This window comes from Ranitomeya variabilis, chromosome 7, assembly GCF_051348905.1.
Source record: "Ranitomeya variabilis isolate aRanVar5 chromosome 7, aRanVar5.hap1, whole genome shotgun sequence".
NCBI classification, from domain to species: Eukaryota; Metazoa; Chordata; class Amphibia; order Anura; family Dendrobatidae; genus Ranitomeya; species Ranitomeya variabilis.
The window spans coordinates 178,530,279-178,545,909 of NC_135238.1; the positions used below are offsets into that span (position 1 = coordinate 178,530,279).

The following is a 15,631-nucleotide window of genomic DNA, read 5'->3' on the forward strand; positions in this document are numbered from 1 at the left end:
AATATCTGACAAAATAAATAAAAAATTAACATAGTCAAATTCTTTCTAACGCCGAACGTCATAAAAAAATTAAAAATACTGCTATTCTATTTGATTGGGATAAACCCCTGTGCCTTTAATGTCTCCGCCACCTCCCCCAATACATCCTACATTATTCTTAGTTGTTTTCCTTCATGTAGAATTAACCTACAAGGAAAGAAAGGGTTTATTTTAATTCCGATATTTTCGTCCCATTGACTTGCATTGGGATCGGGTATCGGTATCGGATTGGATTCCGATACTGTGACGGTATCGGCCGATACTTTCCGATACCGATACTTTCCGATATCGGAAAGTATCGCTCAACACTACTCTTCACTCATCTGGATGGGGTCAGCTGAAGAATAGCTTCATATTGAAACATACGCAGCTATAATAATGGAGGAGGTCTGTGATTGATGCTTCCTGTGGTTCAAGCAGCATAAATCAGCTGTCAAGTTTCCTTTAAAAAATTGCAGAAAATTGATGCAATGTTTGACTATATCTTTATCTACATGATTATGGTCAAAGGCACAAATCTCTCAAATATGTTAATAATTTACCAGTGGTGTGGTCAGTCAGAGGTATAGACATAAAGGCATCTGTATATAGTACATTCATGTCAGCTGTCGCGTCCTGCAAGGATGATGAACATCTGCATACTTCTATTGGTGACTTTTTCCTGTTGCTCAGGTAAAGTGCTAAACTTGATAACTTTACTGCTTTACAGAATTTACATTTCCTCTCATTCTGATGCAAAAATATATACGGTAATCGTTTTTGCTAGACACAAGCCTAACTCCACATAAGCCAACTTCCTTGACAGCCTTTATCTCACTGTTAACAGATACACGGATGCAACAGTGCAGAAAAGGAGGAGACAGTGGTATTTTAACCAACAACTATTTATATGATTAACAGAATTAAAGGGGTGCTATAGGCACAATATCAGGGGATAACGCAAAAGGTGAAAATGAAGCAAATTATGTTACAAGGCGAATACAACAATTTGGATAAACAGGATGTTGGCACAATGCTTTATACACACTGTCGTTCTATTATTGCAATTAAACAACTGTTATCATAGGTGAGATTTTAGTCTTAATACCCTCACGAAAAAGACATTATTATCACTATCCGGCCTGTCACAGTTACTCTTTAGGCCATGCAAAATGTCACATGCTACCTGCTAGGCCTCAAGTCCCAGATTGGTAAGTTACTCGGCCCTCTTGTCACACTGGCTTCGTTCCCTGAAGCACAGCCCCGGTCCCCACTTTATACCTTACGTCTACACTGGAAGCGACGGCTCACACAAATGTCCCTCCGCTGTTGCCTAGTCGTCTCTTTCTCGGCCCTGACTCTGCTCAGCTTTCCCTGCTCTGGTCTCTCTTGGGTCTCCACTCGGGTCTGGTCTCTCTTGGGTCTTCACTCGGGTCTGATCTCTCGATTCCTTTACTCGAGTTTGGTCTCTCATAATGACAGCTATAAGGCAACTCCACTGCTCACATCACCATTCTGCTTCAAGTCCAGGTTGCTGACTTTTACCCTTCTCAACCCTCCCGGGCCTTTTATAATTATTAACTGCATTACAGCTGTCATTTGACTCAGCGTCTCCTCCAATCTCTTCCCTGAGGGAACAAGCACTTCACTGTTGAGTTCCTGCCAATGTAATTCTTCCTGCTTTCCCTTTCTCTATCATGTTTGATCGACCAGCAGATGGCGGTGTTCACTTGCAGACCCTCTGTTCGGCATTTACTGTGTGCATCTTCTCACTTGTCTATCTCCTTAGGGTATGTTTCCACGTTCAGGATTGCATCAGGATTTGGTCAGGATTTTTCATCAGTATTTGTAAGCCAAAACCAGGAGTGTAACAATTAGAGGAAAAGTATAATAGAAACATATGCTCCACTTTTGCATTTATCACCCACTCCTGGTTTTGGCTCACAAATACTGATGAAAAATCCTGACCAAATCCTGATGCAATCCTGAACGTGGACACATACACTTACATCACCACAATTTCTTCAGGTAATTGACTAAACTCAAAATAAGCCTTTTAACATTCTCTGAGATGTGAACTTTCCTAGCATTTTTCATGATATGCTTTTGGAATGCAAAGTGATTGGTCTATCACTTGACAGGCAAAAATGGCACCCAGCAGACTCCATTGGCTTTAATTGGATTGGGTTTTTGGCATGGTATTAGTCATTTTACCAAAATAAACAGCCACACGTGCTCTGGCATGCTTGATAGTATCTGAACCGTTATAATAGATGAATGTGGATAAAATCCGCGCTGCTGTGACAAATGATGAATCCAGATATAGTTATAAGATGTTTGGGTGGTTTATTCAACGCGTTTCGAAGCTCATGGCTTCTTCTTCAGGAAGTTTCCACAGAAAGGGCTCCTGCTTTTCGGTAGGCCGCAAGACTAAAGTGACCTACAGCCTACAGAACAGAGAGCAGCAGTGCAAGGAGATCGTGCCTCCCTGCTCTGCTACAGAGTTTTAGTATATCGGTGGGCTGCGCAAGTGAATAAAGTTAAAAGCAGCGTAGCTCAGGGTGGGCCCCTCAGAGTGTGGGGCACGGTGGTGACCACACACTCCCCTCCCCAGTGGCTATGCTACTCGTAGAATCCTAAATATTTTCTAGAGGTCCTTGAGGTCAGTGGTATATATTTGTCACCCCTGGTGATTTACACATCTTTTGCTATATTTCCTGGTAGACTTATACATACGGTATATTATTAACAGTCTTGGTGATCACCGGCATATCAGGAGGAGTAAATTCTAAGATATGAGGAATGCCAATGTATGAAGCAAAAGCAAGAAACAAACGGCATGGGGCATGATAATTGTTATTAACAATTGAGTATCCCTATAGAATAAAGATCTAGAGGATAAATGTGGAAGAGAACAGAAGAACATCCTGGGGACAATAAACCATGCAAACCATACATACTATATCTATAGGTCTGGTATGTTGTCCTAGTCATAGATTAAGCAGATACTATATAATCAGGAGTTATAGTCACAGACATAAGTATTTTCCTTGATTATGCAGTAATTGTGAGGAATTCGTATAATCTTCCCAGGCCTGCCAACCCTCAATGCAAAACCTAGAGAAGAAATAATCACCACCGCATTAGATGCTTCTATTGATCAGCTGAACAGCCAGGCTTGGAGAAGAAACATACTAAGACTGTCAAGTGTCGGAGAAATAAGAGTGAAACCATTGCCCCAGGTAAGTCCATGTCCATGCTATATTATTCAGTTTATATACACTTTAACAACCCACAAAGACATGAAAGCACTGAAAACAACCAAAGATATATGTAAAAGATTATTTACTCAAAATATTATTAAATGCTCTTACATTTCATAAGAGGGGTATCAGAGAGAAATATATTAATAGGGGAACACCAATATTCTAGCAAACACGAGCCAATACAGTTTTTAAAATATAGAATAAATCTTAATAATAATAATATATTGTTACAACGACACAGGGCCAATCTAAGATAATAATATTAATGTCTATTATTTCCCAAGTAGTCATATAGATAAAGAGCAAATATCAATGTGCTTATAATAAACAAATTACTGGGTCCTCCACTTTACCCTGACATGTTTCACATATGGCTTTTTCAAGGGGAAGTCTAGTATGAACATAAGCATTGGGACAAACGTCTTAATCATTGAATCCAGGTTTTCATGTGCACTCTGTGTGTACAAACATTTGTGAAAGAATGGCTCGTTCTGCAGAGCTCACTAATACCAGCATAGTTCTGCAACTGGTGTAGCCAGTGTAATAAAGCCGTTCATGAAAAAGCACCCTCATCAAAATTTTGATCCTCTTAATATATTCCAATCATAATTTTATATAGCATTTCTCATTATGTCTTTGACATCATGTGATTAAAAGCAGACTGGCTGAATCCTTCTAAGCGCTATGTAGAAATGGGAGATTAATTTTCCCTGCATGAGTCCTAACTCCCAAGCAGGAGGGAGGAGGGAGCAGCTGTGTCAGGAGTTAAAGAGGGGGATGACTCATGCAGGGAAAAGAGTCTTCCTCTTTTTACATAGAGCAGAGAAAAGAGAAGAATTAGCTGGGTAAAAAGGGAAAATGAGCAATTGTAAGTACACAGTGCTATATAATATGATGATTGCAATATATTAAGAGGATAAAAACCTTGATTGGAGAAGGAGTACTTCTTTAATACTCCACCATCCTCTGGGAGTGTTATTACTGAAAACTGGAAAACGTTTCAGAACTACAGCAACTTGGCCACAAACTGGAGACCACGTAAAGTTATAAAGCTGGAGACCGAGTGCTGAGGAGCATAGTACATAAAAGTCATCAGTGCTCTGCTGACTCCATAATTGCAGAGTTCAAACCTTCTCTGGCATTATCAGCACAAAAATAAAAATCAGTTTAAATAAATAAAAGCAATTCTGCTGAGTCGCCCGCCTGGGCCGTGGGGTACTCGGTACTGGGTTCGGTATTTAAAGGGGGATGTCACGGTGGCTGCGACCCGGTCCATGGCCCTGGGTGCCAAAATAAAGGGAAAGGTCTGTAAAGGGTTTAATAAAGTTTGTTCATGACGCCACCTGTGGTATTCAGTCAGTAGGGACCGACGATGCTTAAAGGGGTCCTCTGGGGTGATGGTATGGCAGCTAGATGGTATAACTTCCCACAGGTGAAGTAGGTCCTCAGGGCTCCTGTGCGTAGATGGACATGGTGAATGGTGCAGCAAAAACAAGAACACAGGTTTGCAGTCTCTTTACCTGGTTTACTGCAGCTTCAGGCAACCGCAGTCCAGGGTACCAGATCACAGGTACAGGCAGGGTCCGGCCGGTTTGGAAGTGAATCCAGAGTCCCCTTTACCAGGTGGAGATGAAAGCCTTCCTCTAGCGCGGTAGTGTGGTAGTCCCTTACTGCCTATGGCTTCTGGCAAGGTCCTCACAGTTCCTCTCTGTCCTCCATGTAGGTTAGGACACAAACCCGTATGACAGGTGACTCGAGCCTTTTTAGAGGGTCTCTATCACGACCCGGGCCCTACGTGTCACTGTGCCTCCTGAGTGGAAGAGTATCGCAGCTACAAAGATTGCACCTCAGTCAACAATCTATCGCATCATCAAGAACTTCAAGGAGAGAGCTTCCATTGTTGTCAAAAAGGCTCCAGGGCGCCCAAGAAAGACCAGCAAGCGCCAGGACCGTATCTTAAAACTGTTTCAGCTGCGGGATCGGACTACCAGCAGTGCCGAGCTTGCTCAGGAATGGCAGCAGGCTGGTGTGAGTGCTTCTGCACGCACTGTGAGGCGGAGACTCTTTGAGCAAGGCCTGGTTTCAAGGAGGGCAGCAAAGAAGCCACTTCTCTCCAGAAAAAACATCAGGGACCGACTGATATTCTGCAAAAGGTACAGGGAGTGGACTGCTGAGGACTGGGGCAAAGTCATTTTCTCTGATGAATCCCCTTTTCGATTGTTTGGGACATCTGGAAAACAGCTTATTCGGAGAAGAAGAGGTGAGCGCTACCACCAGTCTTGTCTCATGCCAACTGTAAAGCATTCTGAAACCATTCATGTGTGGGGTTTCTTCTCAGCCAAGGGAATCGGCTCACTCACAGTCTTGCCTAAAAACACAGCCATGAATAAAGAATGGTACCAGAATGTCCTCCAAGAGCAACTTCTCCCAACCGTCCAAGAGCAGTTTGGCGCCCAACAATGCCTTTTCCAGCATGATGGAGCACCTTGCCATAAAGCAAAGGTGATAACTAAATGGCTCATGGAACAAAACATAGAGATTTTGGGTCCATGGCCTGGAAACTCCCCAGATCTTAATCCCATTGAGAACTTGTGGTCAATCATCAAGAGACGGGTGGACAAACAAAAACCAACAAACTCAGGCAAAATGCAAGCATTGATTATGCAAGAATAGACTGCTATCAGTCAGGATTTGGTCCAGAAGTTGATTGAGAGCATGCCAGGGAGAATTGCAGAGGTCTTGAAGAAGAAGGGTCAACACTGCAAATATTGACTTGCTGCATTAACTCATTCTAACTGTCAATATAACCTATTGGTACTCATAATATGATTGCAATTATATTTCTGTATGTGATATAAACATCAGACAAACACTAATAAAAACCAGAGGGCAGCAGATCATGTGAAAATATAATTTTGGTGTCATTCTCAAAAATTTTGGCCATGACTGTACATCCACCTACGAAGCGACGTGTGAAACGCGCGTTGGAGTGGGGGTAGCAGCAGCACCACATTTAGGATGAATCCTGGTTAGTATATTTACCTCATCTTTACCTCTTATGGAGAAAGCAATAGATCATTATTTGCTCTTTGGCACTTTGCGGTACCTATAAACATATACCGTATATACACCGCGTTATATGTACTGAGCACTTTTTTATTTTATTTTTCATTTTTCATATACTTTTTCCAGTACCATCTGGATTTGTTACATGCTTAGCACTTTATTAATTAATAATATTTGATTTTTTGGCTATGATATTCTCCTTATTCTACTATAGATCATTTTTGTATTGTATGTGATGCCCTGGTCCCCTTGTTTTTAATTATTTGTTATATGTTTTTATCACATCTAGTGTATTTTTGATTGGTGTCCCTAATAAAGTTGTGTTTATTATGAATTTGAACTTTTGCATCATGTTTTCATGATTGATTTTAGTGTTCAAGCAGTTGTTTAGGTATAAAATCCGGCTATAGATTGCCTGCTCCGACAACATGACCTATAGCTGAGATTTGTAGCTTCAATTCACACATCTTTGTTTTTTCTGTAGGTCAGAGACAGATCAGAAACTAAAGATGTATTTGAAGTATTTTCACAATTTGCAGTAAGAGAAACCATTTGCAACAAGAATACAGTTATCGATCTATCAGAATGTCAGTTTCAAGCAGGGCCGTACATGGTAAGTACTAAATGAGATTTCACACAAACATTAGCTGGCCTGCATTAGAGGAATATTGATGTTTCACATGCAGTACACGTCTGATTTCAGCAAGTTTTGTAGCTGAGCATGGAGAAAATCTTTTAGACAACTACACAAAATAATAACTTGATTCCGCTAACACATTTTCGGTGTAAGTCAGAGTCCGTATTTTTCTTGCAGATGGCAATTAATATTGGACCATGCATTTAAAAACATCACAAAGGGATATGGTAGTCTTATATTTTAAAGGGGCTGGCTGGCCATGTTATCTTCATTATAATAAATGTGTTGGAGATGTGATTTGTGTCACTTACGAATATAAACATACATTTTACATGTCCTGTAGTTGCTCTTGTGATCATAACTATGTACAATACCTCCAACTCTGCAAATCATGCAGAGACATATTTTAAAGAAGCCCTCCTCCTCCTCCCTTCAAAATTGTTATTTTACTATATCGCAATCACCATATTATATAGCACTATGTACTTACAATTGCTTATTTTGCCTTTCTACCCTGCTAATTCTACTCTTTTCCATTAAGTCTATGACATCACATGATTAAAAAATTAGTAGCTGAATCCATCAAATCTCTATGTACAAACAGGAGGTCAGTTTGCCCTGTATGAGTCATGAGTCACTGCAAAAGTCCCTGGCAGGAAGAGGAGGAGGGAGCAGCTGGATCAGGAGCTGAAGAGAAAATGATAAATGCAGGTGTAAGGGGTGACAGAGACTGGTATATGCCCTCACCCCTTTAAGCACATCCTGGTTGAAGCTAGCACTAAATGATGTATGTAGTTGTAGTTAAATGCAGTATCTAATGGACATGACACCTGCGGCTGCAGGGTCGTCTACTGGAGTACAGAGCCCGATGTGGAGTGGAACGGCACGGGATGCACGTCGTTGAACTGATATTGCTTTGTGCTGATTAAAGGACATTGTGCTTGTTGCACTATCCATTTGTATGGGACTGTTCCGCGTCCCTATGGGCAGAAAGAGCCCTGGAGCACTCCAAAGACAGGCGCAGTGCGGCCGGCATGGGCCATAATGTTTAGTTAAAAAGTGTTACCCCCACCCTAATTTTGTTGCGCCCCTTCTGCTGAATAACATGACTTTGCGCTTAAGGAGAAAAGTGTCCATGGACTAACAGACCGTGTGCAGTTGTAGCAACAGACTGTGTTTAAAGACCAGGCAGCCAGCGTATGGCTCATGGACCACTACTCTGCACAAAGGAAGAGGGGAGCCTTCCCCAAGGACTGTGGACCCAACGGATGGGTCATGTCGGTGTACATACGTTCGAGCCCAGTGATCGGGACCGGAGTTTAATAAACTGTAGGTGTCACCTGGAAGACTGTGCGCCAGGCCACTCTAAAAAAAAAGTTTTATGCGTCGTTTGAAGGACTTGGCTCACGTTGAGTCAGCATTGAGCTACCTCAATTGCCTCCCTGCGTGGAGAACCTTATTGTACATAATAAAGTTTTATAGTGTTATATGGTCAGGGACAACCATAATTAAAGGAAGGGGGAATGTAAGGGGTGACAGAGACTGGTATATGCCCTCATCCCTTTAAACACGTCCCGGTTGAAGCTAGCACTAAATGATGTATGTAGCTGTAGTTAAATGCAGTATCTAGTGCTGTTATGAACATATATTTATATATTGTCTTTATGTATATGCTGTTTAAAGAAGATGGTTACTTAGGGAAAGCGCAGTACCTTAATTAGGACACTAGATGGGGCACAGTAGGATTAGGCAATAGAAGCTTAGTATAGTAACTAGTTAATATAGGAGAGGCCAGCTGTGGTTGAGACAGGAGCATTTCCTGAAGTGAGTCAGAGAAAGCCAGGGAGCTGAAACAGCTCAGGAGGGCCAGAGAGCCCAGACAGTTCCAAAGGGCCTTAGGCCTGGGGCAACACAGTGGGCCCCGTAACGTTTAAGGCAAGGAACCCAGCCATCCAGGGCCCAGTGGGGCAGAAGTACAGCCTAGCAGCAGAGTGGCAGCTGTGGTGGAGTGGAAGCTGCAGAGAAGAGGTCCTATACAGTACGGGGTCGCTCATGATGTGGCAGATCATCGCATTGGCTGATGCCCTCAGATTCGGGCACTCAGATGGGACCCAGATGGTGCAGAAGGTGAAGCAGAAGGTATGCCGCAGAGGGGATATTATATTCAGTGACGGGAGACCAGGGAGCGTTAAAGCACATACTCTCAGCCACGACTATGACCCTGGCCCTTTCCTCACACAGGAACAAGAAGCTTCATGCTTATATATAGAGCAGAGAAAATATAATAATTTACTGGGTAGAAAGGCAAAATGAGCAATTGTAAGTACACAGTGCTATATAATATGATAATTTAGGGTCTGGGAATGTTTAGCTTGCAAAACAGAAGGCTTGCAAAAAAAGGAGATAATAATTAGAAAAAACTTTTTGACAGTGAGGGTGATCAATGAGTGGAACAGGCTGCCTCGAGAGGTGAAGAGTTCTCCTTCAATGGAAGTCTTCAAACAGAGGCTGGACAGACATCTGTCTGAGATGGTTTAGTGAATCCTGCATTGAGCAGGGGGTTGGACACGATGACCATGGATGTCCCTTCCAACTCTAACATTCTATGATTCTATGATTCTGTTATTAATATATTGAGAGGATAAACATTTTGAAGGGACTACTTTTTAAGTTATGTTGGTGACTTTGAATTTTAGACTTAGTGGCTGTTTAAATCATTGCAAGTGCTTTCCAATTAGGTATTTATTTCAGGTCTTTTTTATCTAAAATTACATTTTGTTCAGATGTCCAAAACCATGTGTGATGAATGTGAATGAACAGGCGATCTGGGAACCATACTGTATGTCATCTATTAACCAATTCACAACATTTGACGCAAGTTTACTTCATGGTCGCAAAGGAGTTCCCACAAAATGACATAAACTTGCGTCATGACGATCATGCGGGCACAGGCGCAGTGCCTGCATGTTTGCTGCAGGGAACTCAGCATAAACGGGTTATCCACCACTTGGACAACCCCTTCTCATTCCCCACACATGGCCTTGATAAAATAAAAAAAGCCTATACTCATCTCTGGTGCTGGCGCTGTTCCCTTGGTGTTGGCACTCCCAGTCCCGGGGCTCATGCAGTTGTATGACACGTGACCCTGGCGCCCAATCACCACAGGAATGGTGTCGGGACGGGAGCATAAGCCTTTTTATTTTATCAGGGCCAAGCGTGGGGAATGAGAAGAGGTTATCCTAGTAGTGGAAAACCTCTTTAAGTGAAAGCCGAGCCAAAACTGTACTCCAGAATTCAATTGTCACTCCCTTCTGAGCCCTGCCATGCACAAATATAGTAGGGGGATGGAATGCATATGGGTAAGTTCCTTGGGTGGTGTAGTTTCCAAAATGGGGCAACTTTTGGGGAGTTTCCACTGTTTAGACAAATCAGGCGATCTGCAAACACGACATGGCATCCAAGAAAAAACGATGATCACAGAGGCAATGTTTGTTAATAAAAAACCACAATTTTATTAAATATATCCATATAAAAACATATTACCAATTTAAAGGGAACATGGACACTCACATAAATCCCATCATCCCCAGTGTTGACACACCATGCCAAATGACACACAGTTTTATTCCCATATTGGGTATAAATGGAAAGCAAAAGCTCAAAAGAGTATAACCGTATATTAGGGATATCGGCTCAAAGTTGTAATCTCATATGCCGTCCTATTTAATTACCGCTGACACTATTCTCATACCCCCTAAGATCAATTTAGGTCAATTCACATTGAAAGGTATAATTACCCATACCAGGATAGCGTCACCACTGTTGTGTCACTCGGCTACGTGCGTCCGCCCCGACGCGCGTTTCGGACACCTTTTTCAAGGTGTCATGGCGTCCGCTATCCCAGATAATTTTCACTCCAAAAGTCAAACGGTTCTCCTTCCCTTCCGAGTCCTGCTGTGCGCCCAAACAGTATTTTCCACAACATATGAGGTATCGGTGTACTGAGGAGAAATTGCACAACAAATAGTATGGTCCATTTTCTCCATTTTTACCCCAAAATTTTGTATTTGCTCAAAAGTTTTCATTTTCACAAGAGTATTGTGAATATGAAAACTTTTGAGCAAATACAAAATTTTTGTGGTAAAAATGTATTTTTTCATTGTCACAGCTCAACGTTATAAAATTCTGTGAAGCACCTGTACATTGAAGTTGCTCATGACACCCCTAAGTAAATTCCTTGAGGAGTATAGTTTCCAAAATGGGGTTACTTATGGGAGGTTTACATTGTATAGGCACATCAGGGGCTCTGCAAACACAATATGGCCAATTTTTCTTTCCAAAAGTCAAATGGCACTCCTTTCCTTCCGAGCCCTTCTATGTGCCTAAACAGTAGTTTTCCACCACATATGGGGTATCAGTGTACTCGGGAGAAATTGCACAACTAATTATATGATCCATTTTCTCCTGTTACTCCTGTGAAAATGCTAAATTCGGGGCTAAATCAACGTTTTTGTGTGAAAAAGTAAAATATTCCTTTTTTCCTCTACATTGCTTTAATTCGTATGAAGCATCTGAAGAGTTAATAAACTTCATAAATATGCTTTTTATGCAGTTTTTAAAATGGTGCACTCTTGGGTATAGTCTGTCATATAAGCCCCTCAAAGTCACTTCAAATGTGATGTGGTCCCTAAAAAAATAGTTTCGTACATTTGTTGGAAAAATGAGAAATTGCTAATATACTTTTCTAACTTCCTAACAAAAAATATTATGTTTTAAAAATGGTGCTGATGTAAAGTAGACATGTGAGAAATATTATTTATTAACTATTTTTGGTTAAATAACTATATGGTATAAGAGCATAAAAATGTAGTTTGAAAATTGCAAAATTTACAAACTTTTGTTGCAAAATTCTCATATTTTCACAAATGCAAAAAATAGCATAAATTGACTATTAGTATAATATGCAATGTGTCAAGAAAAAGAAATCTCGGAATCACTGGGATATGTTGAAGCGTTCAAGAGTTATTACCTCATGAAGTGAAACTGGTCAGAATTGCAAAATTGCAAAATTTTGTTTGAACATTAAGGTAAAAACAGGCTTGGAGGTGAAGGAGTCAATAATTGGAACAATAGTATTTTTAGGTAAAAATTGTAACCTTAAGGACCTTAATTCACATGTGACAGATTTGATGCTGCAATTTCTCCGACTGTCCCATTCATCTAAATTGCCGAAATCCATGTGCTTGGCATAAAATATTCCCATTCAGATAAATTAAATTTATTTTTTGGCTGCTGAGATTTCTACGAAGCTGAGTGTGAAGATACCTTTTAAATACCTAAGTGCTTAAGGGTCTTTCCAAGATATCCTCTTATGGTCTTTTTAACTTATATTGCAGGAAACACCATGTGAAAGTAAAGTCTTAATATCACAAGGAAAAGCCATAGTCTTAAAAGCCCACTGCAACCTGAGTAAATCCAGCTCATCTGAGTCAGACAGCAGTGAAGAGGTAAGTAACCAGTAGACCTTGTACAATGGGGTCCAATGTACATTTTCTTTCTAAGCCTATGAAATGGCAAAGACAATATCTGCATTAACAGCTGTGGTACTGGTACAGTTTGAGATAAGCTCTGCAGCGATGTAGACAAGTTTGGAGAGACGGGTTATTATCACTATATTATTATCACGATGAAATGTATCCCTAATATTATCTGTTGGGAAATAATAGCTGTCACATTGTGGCGATGGACAAAGCACAGTATATTGAGACTGTAATAGGGTAAAGGAGTCAATGGCTCCTGTTCTTTTGGTGTTAAAATAGCTTCTGTCACAGGGGAAGACCAAGGGCATAAGCATAGGGTTTAGGTCTCTTTGGCCCATGTGAAAAAACACATTGTCCCATCTATTTTGTGGTCTGTTGGCCAAAGCAAGGTGAGATACTAGAGTTAGAAACCATCCTGAATGAGCACACCAGGTTTCGGTGGGACAGCTTTCACCCTTTTTAGATCAAAATAGGATTAGCTAAGTACCCTATGTTATTTACATTCTGGATGACGTGGTTTTCTGTATGGCAAGAACTGGTGTTCTTAAAGCCTACATGGATTAGAATGTGAATTAACATCTTGGGTAGGGCGGTCTCTTCACACGTGGTTGATGGCGCCTGTATTACATAGCCAGCATAAGTCTCTAACAGTCACGGCTGGAGCCGTCTTCCGGCCACGGCTTTTAACCATTTAAATGCCATCATCAGTCTCTGCCCCAGCATTTAAATGGACATGTGCCAGTGCTCACTCACAACAACGCCTATTGGCCCCCCACAATAAGATCGTAGACGACCGGTGGGTTACTATCATAAGTGGAGGTCTCCAAAAGTGGAGCTGTCATATAAGCCAAAGGCTGAGCTTCAGGGAAGATTTTCACTATATATTACAAATATTTGTATCTCAATATACTGTATAGTTATTTGTATCTCAATATACTGTATAGTACATGTAATCAAAGGTTATGGGTAGGGGAATGAAAAAAAAAGTAAAAAATTAAACGTTTTTAAAAATATAAAAAAATGTAAAAATTCAAATCACCCCCTTTTTCCCTGTGATAAAAATAACAACAGGATTGCTTTTTTTTTTGGTCACCTCAACTTCCTAAAACATGTAATAAACAATTGATAACAATAAAAATATATTCTCACCACACAAAAACAAGCCCTCGGTGAGCCCCATTAGTAAAAAAATAAGAATGCCACAGGAAAATGGTGACAAAAAGCAAAACATTTGTTACAATATTAAGATTTTTTTCAGATCACGTAAATAGAAATAAAGTTTACGCAAGTTTAAAATCACCATAATTGGACTGATAATCAAGTCATTTTAACCGCACAAATGAAAGTTGTAAAAACAAAACCGCAAAAAACAATTGCGGAAGTTCATTTTTTTTTAATTTTTAATTTTTTCCCCATTTTCAGCACATTATGTGGTGAAATGAATATGGCCATTCAAAAAAAAAAACTACTTGGCCTGCAAAAAGAAGCTTATTTCTATGTGAAAGGAAAAATAAAAAAGTTATTAATTTTAGAAGAATGCGAGGAAAAAATTAAATCGCAAAAACGAAAAATTATTTAGTTCTTAAAGGGTTGACCCGGTAATAAAGCAAGTGAGGATGTATAAATCATTACCATAAAGATTCCTTTATTTGTCATTCACTGTGACCCTAACCATTATAATATTGTGTCCACCGACGGAGACCTGATGGTAAGCTATGAATAGCAGATTCGGACTGCTGTCCTGCATTGGTTGCTGTATTATATAGTCAGTGGCAGAGTGATGGACAGAGAGGTATAGAATGTTGGATATTCTGCACATTCTGTTGTCTGATAATCTAATGCTTTCTCTGTTACAACACAAGATGTTCTGGAGGGCTCGTAACTCTGCTAGAGGAAATCTAAGGACCAGACCGGGTAAGTTGTAAGTTGCAAGAACCTTTTTGCATTAGCGGTCCCTTACTGACATGCCATTTTACGCAATGCATTTGTCATAATATAGAATAATTGTTTTGATGACACAACCACCATTTCCTGATCATAGAATACTGATGGGCTATCCTTATTAGGAGACATGTCTCAATATTTATTCGTTGAGGGTTTGACCCCTGGAAGCCCCTCTGATCAATGAAATACCAGTGGCTATGTCACCAAGCCATGCACCTGACTGTAGCTGTACCTGGTACTGCAGCTTAATCCTATTTAATATAGTATATTGTACCAGGCGCCGCTTCTTCTGTATATATATATATATATATATATATATATATATATATATATATATATACATATGCTTGAACTGCATAAACACTGAAGGGGAGAAAGGGCTTGCTGTACTGCCAAAGCCTATTTATTCACATATTGCATAGCCGGAGTGCTATTACCAATGGATTGCCTTTCCTAAGTATAGGATATTACAATCCCAGAAATCGCTTTACCCTATGTTTATTCTGGTTATGTACCATCCCAATGTTTACTCTTCCATTCATATCTTCTATGTTGCCCATCAGAGAGGTTCCCATCACAATGGGATCCATATGGAAAGAGACATCAAAATGTGAATCCTCGCTGGGAAGAGGAGGAGGAAAAGATCCAAGAAGATTTCCTAATGGAATAGATGTCAGATATCCATGACTTGTAATGAGCTCCAGGTTAAAGATACAAAGGACGGAGGGCAACATGGTCCAGAGATGGATAAATAAAATACAGATACGTTAATATTGGTTTCTGTTAAACAGTTTTTTTGTTGTGGGTCTAATCAAAATCACTGCGTCCAATACATTGTATTGGTGAAGATTGGTGAGACTCGCATCTCTGCAAGATAAATAGACATGCTGCTGTCTGGAGAGACGCGCCACATGTCCGTCTCCGCAGGTGATCCGCGGGCATCTGTGGACGCATAATGGACATGGGATTTCTTGAAATCCAATCCACTATGCTGTAACACGTGGATGCCGCGGGTTGGACGTTGCACAAGTACGCCGCATCCATCCCGCAGCATTTACTGATCATGTCCACATACCCTAAGGGTGAGTGTCCACGGTCAGTAAACGCTGCTTGTTTGACGCTGCGCAGAGCTGCAGCGTCAAACACGCAGCGTCCAGATG

At 40.7% G+C, this 15,631-nt stretch overlaps 1 protein-coding gene across 1 annotated transcript; it reads left to right on the forward strand.

Annotated features, from left to right (window-relative positions):
- Positions 1 to 597: 597 nt before the first annotated feature.
- Positions 598 to 15,242, forward strand: SPP2 (secreted phosphoprotein 2). The gene is made up of 6 exons (XM_077274932.1): positions 598 to 711; positions 3,112 to 3,260; positions 6,835 to 6,963; positions 12,384 to 12,494; positions 14,390 to 14,441; positions 15,035 to 15,242. Exons 1-6 carry the CDS (start codon positions 663 to 665, stop codon positions 15,139 to 15,141), a joined length of 597 nt encoding a protein of 198 aa, XP_077131047.1. The 5' UTR covers positions 598 to 662; the 3' UTR covers positions 15,142 to 15,242.
- Positions 15,243 to 15,631: the final 389 nt, after the last annotated feature.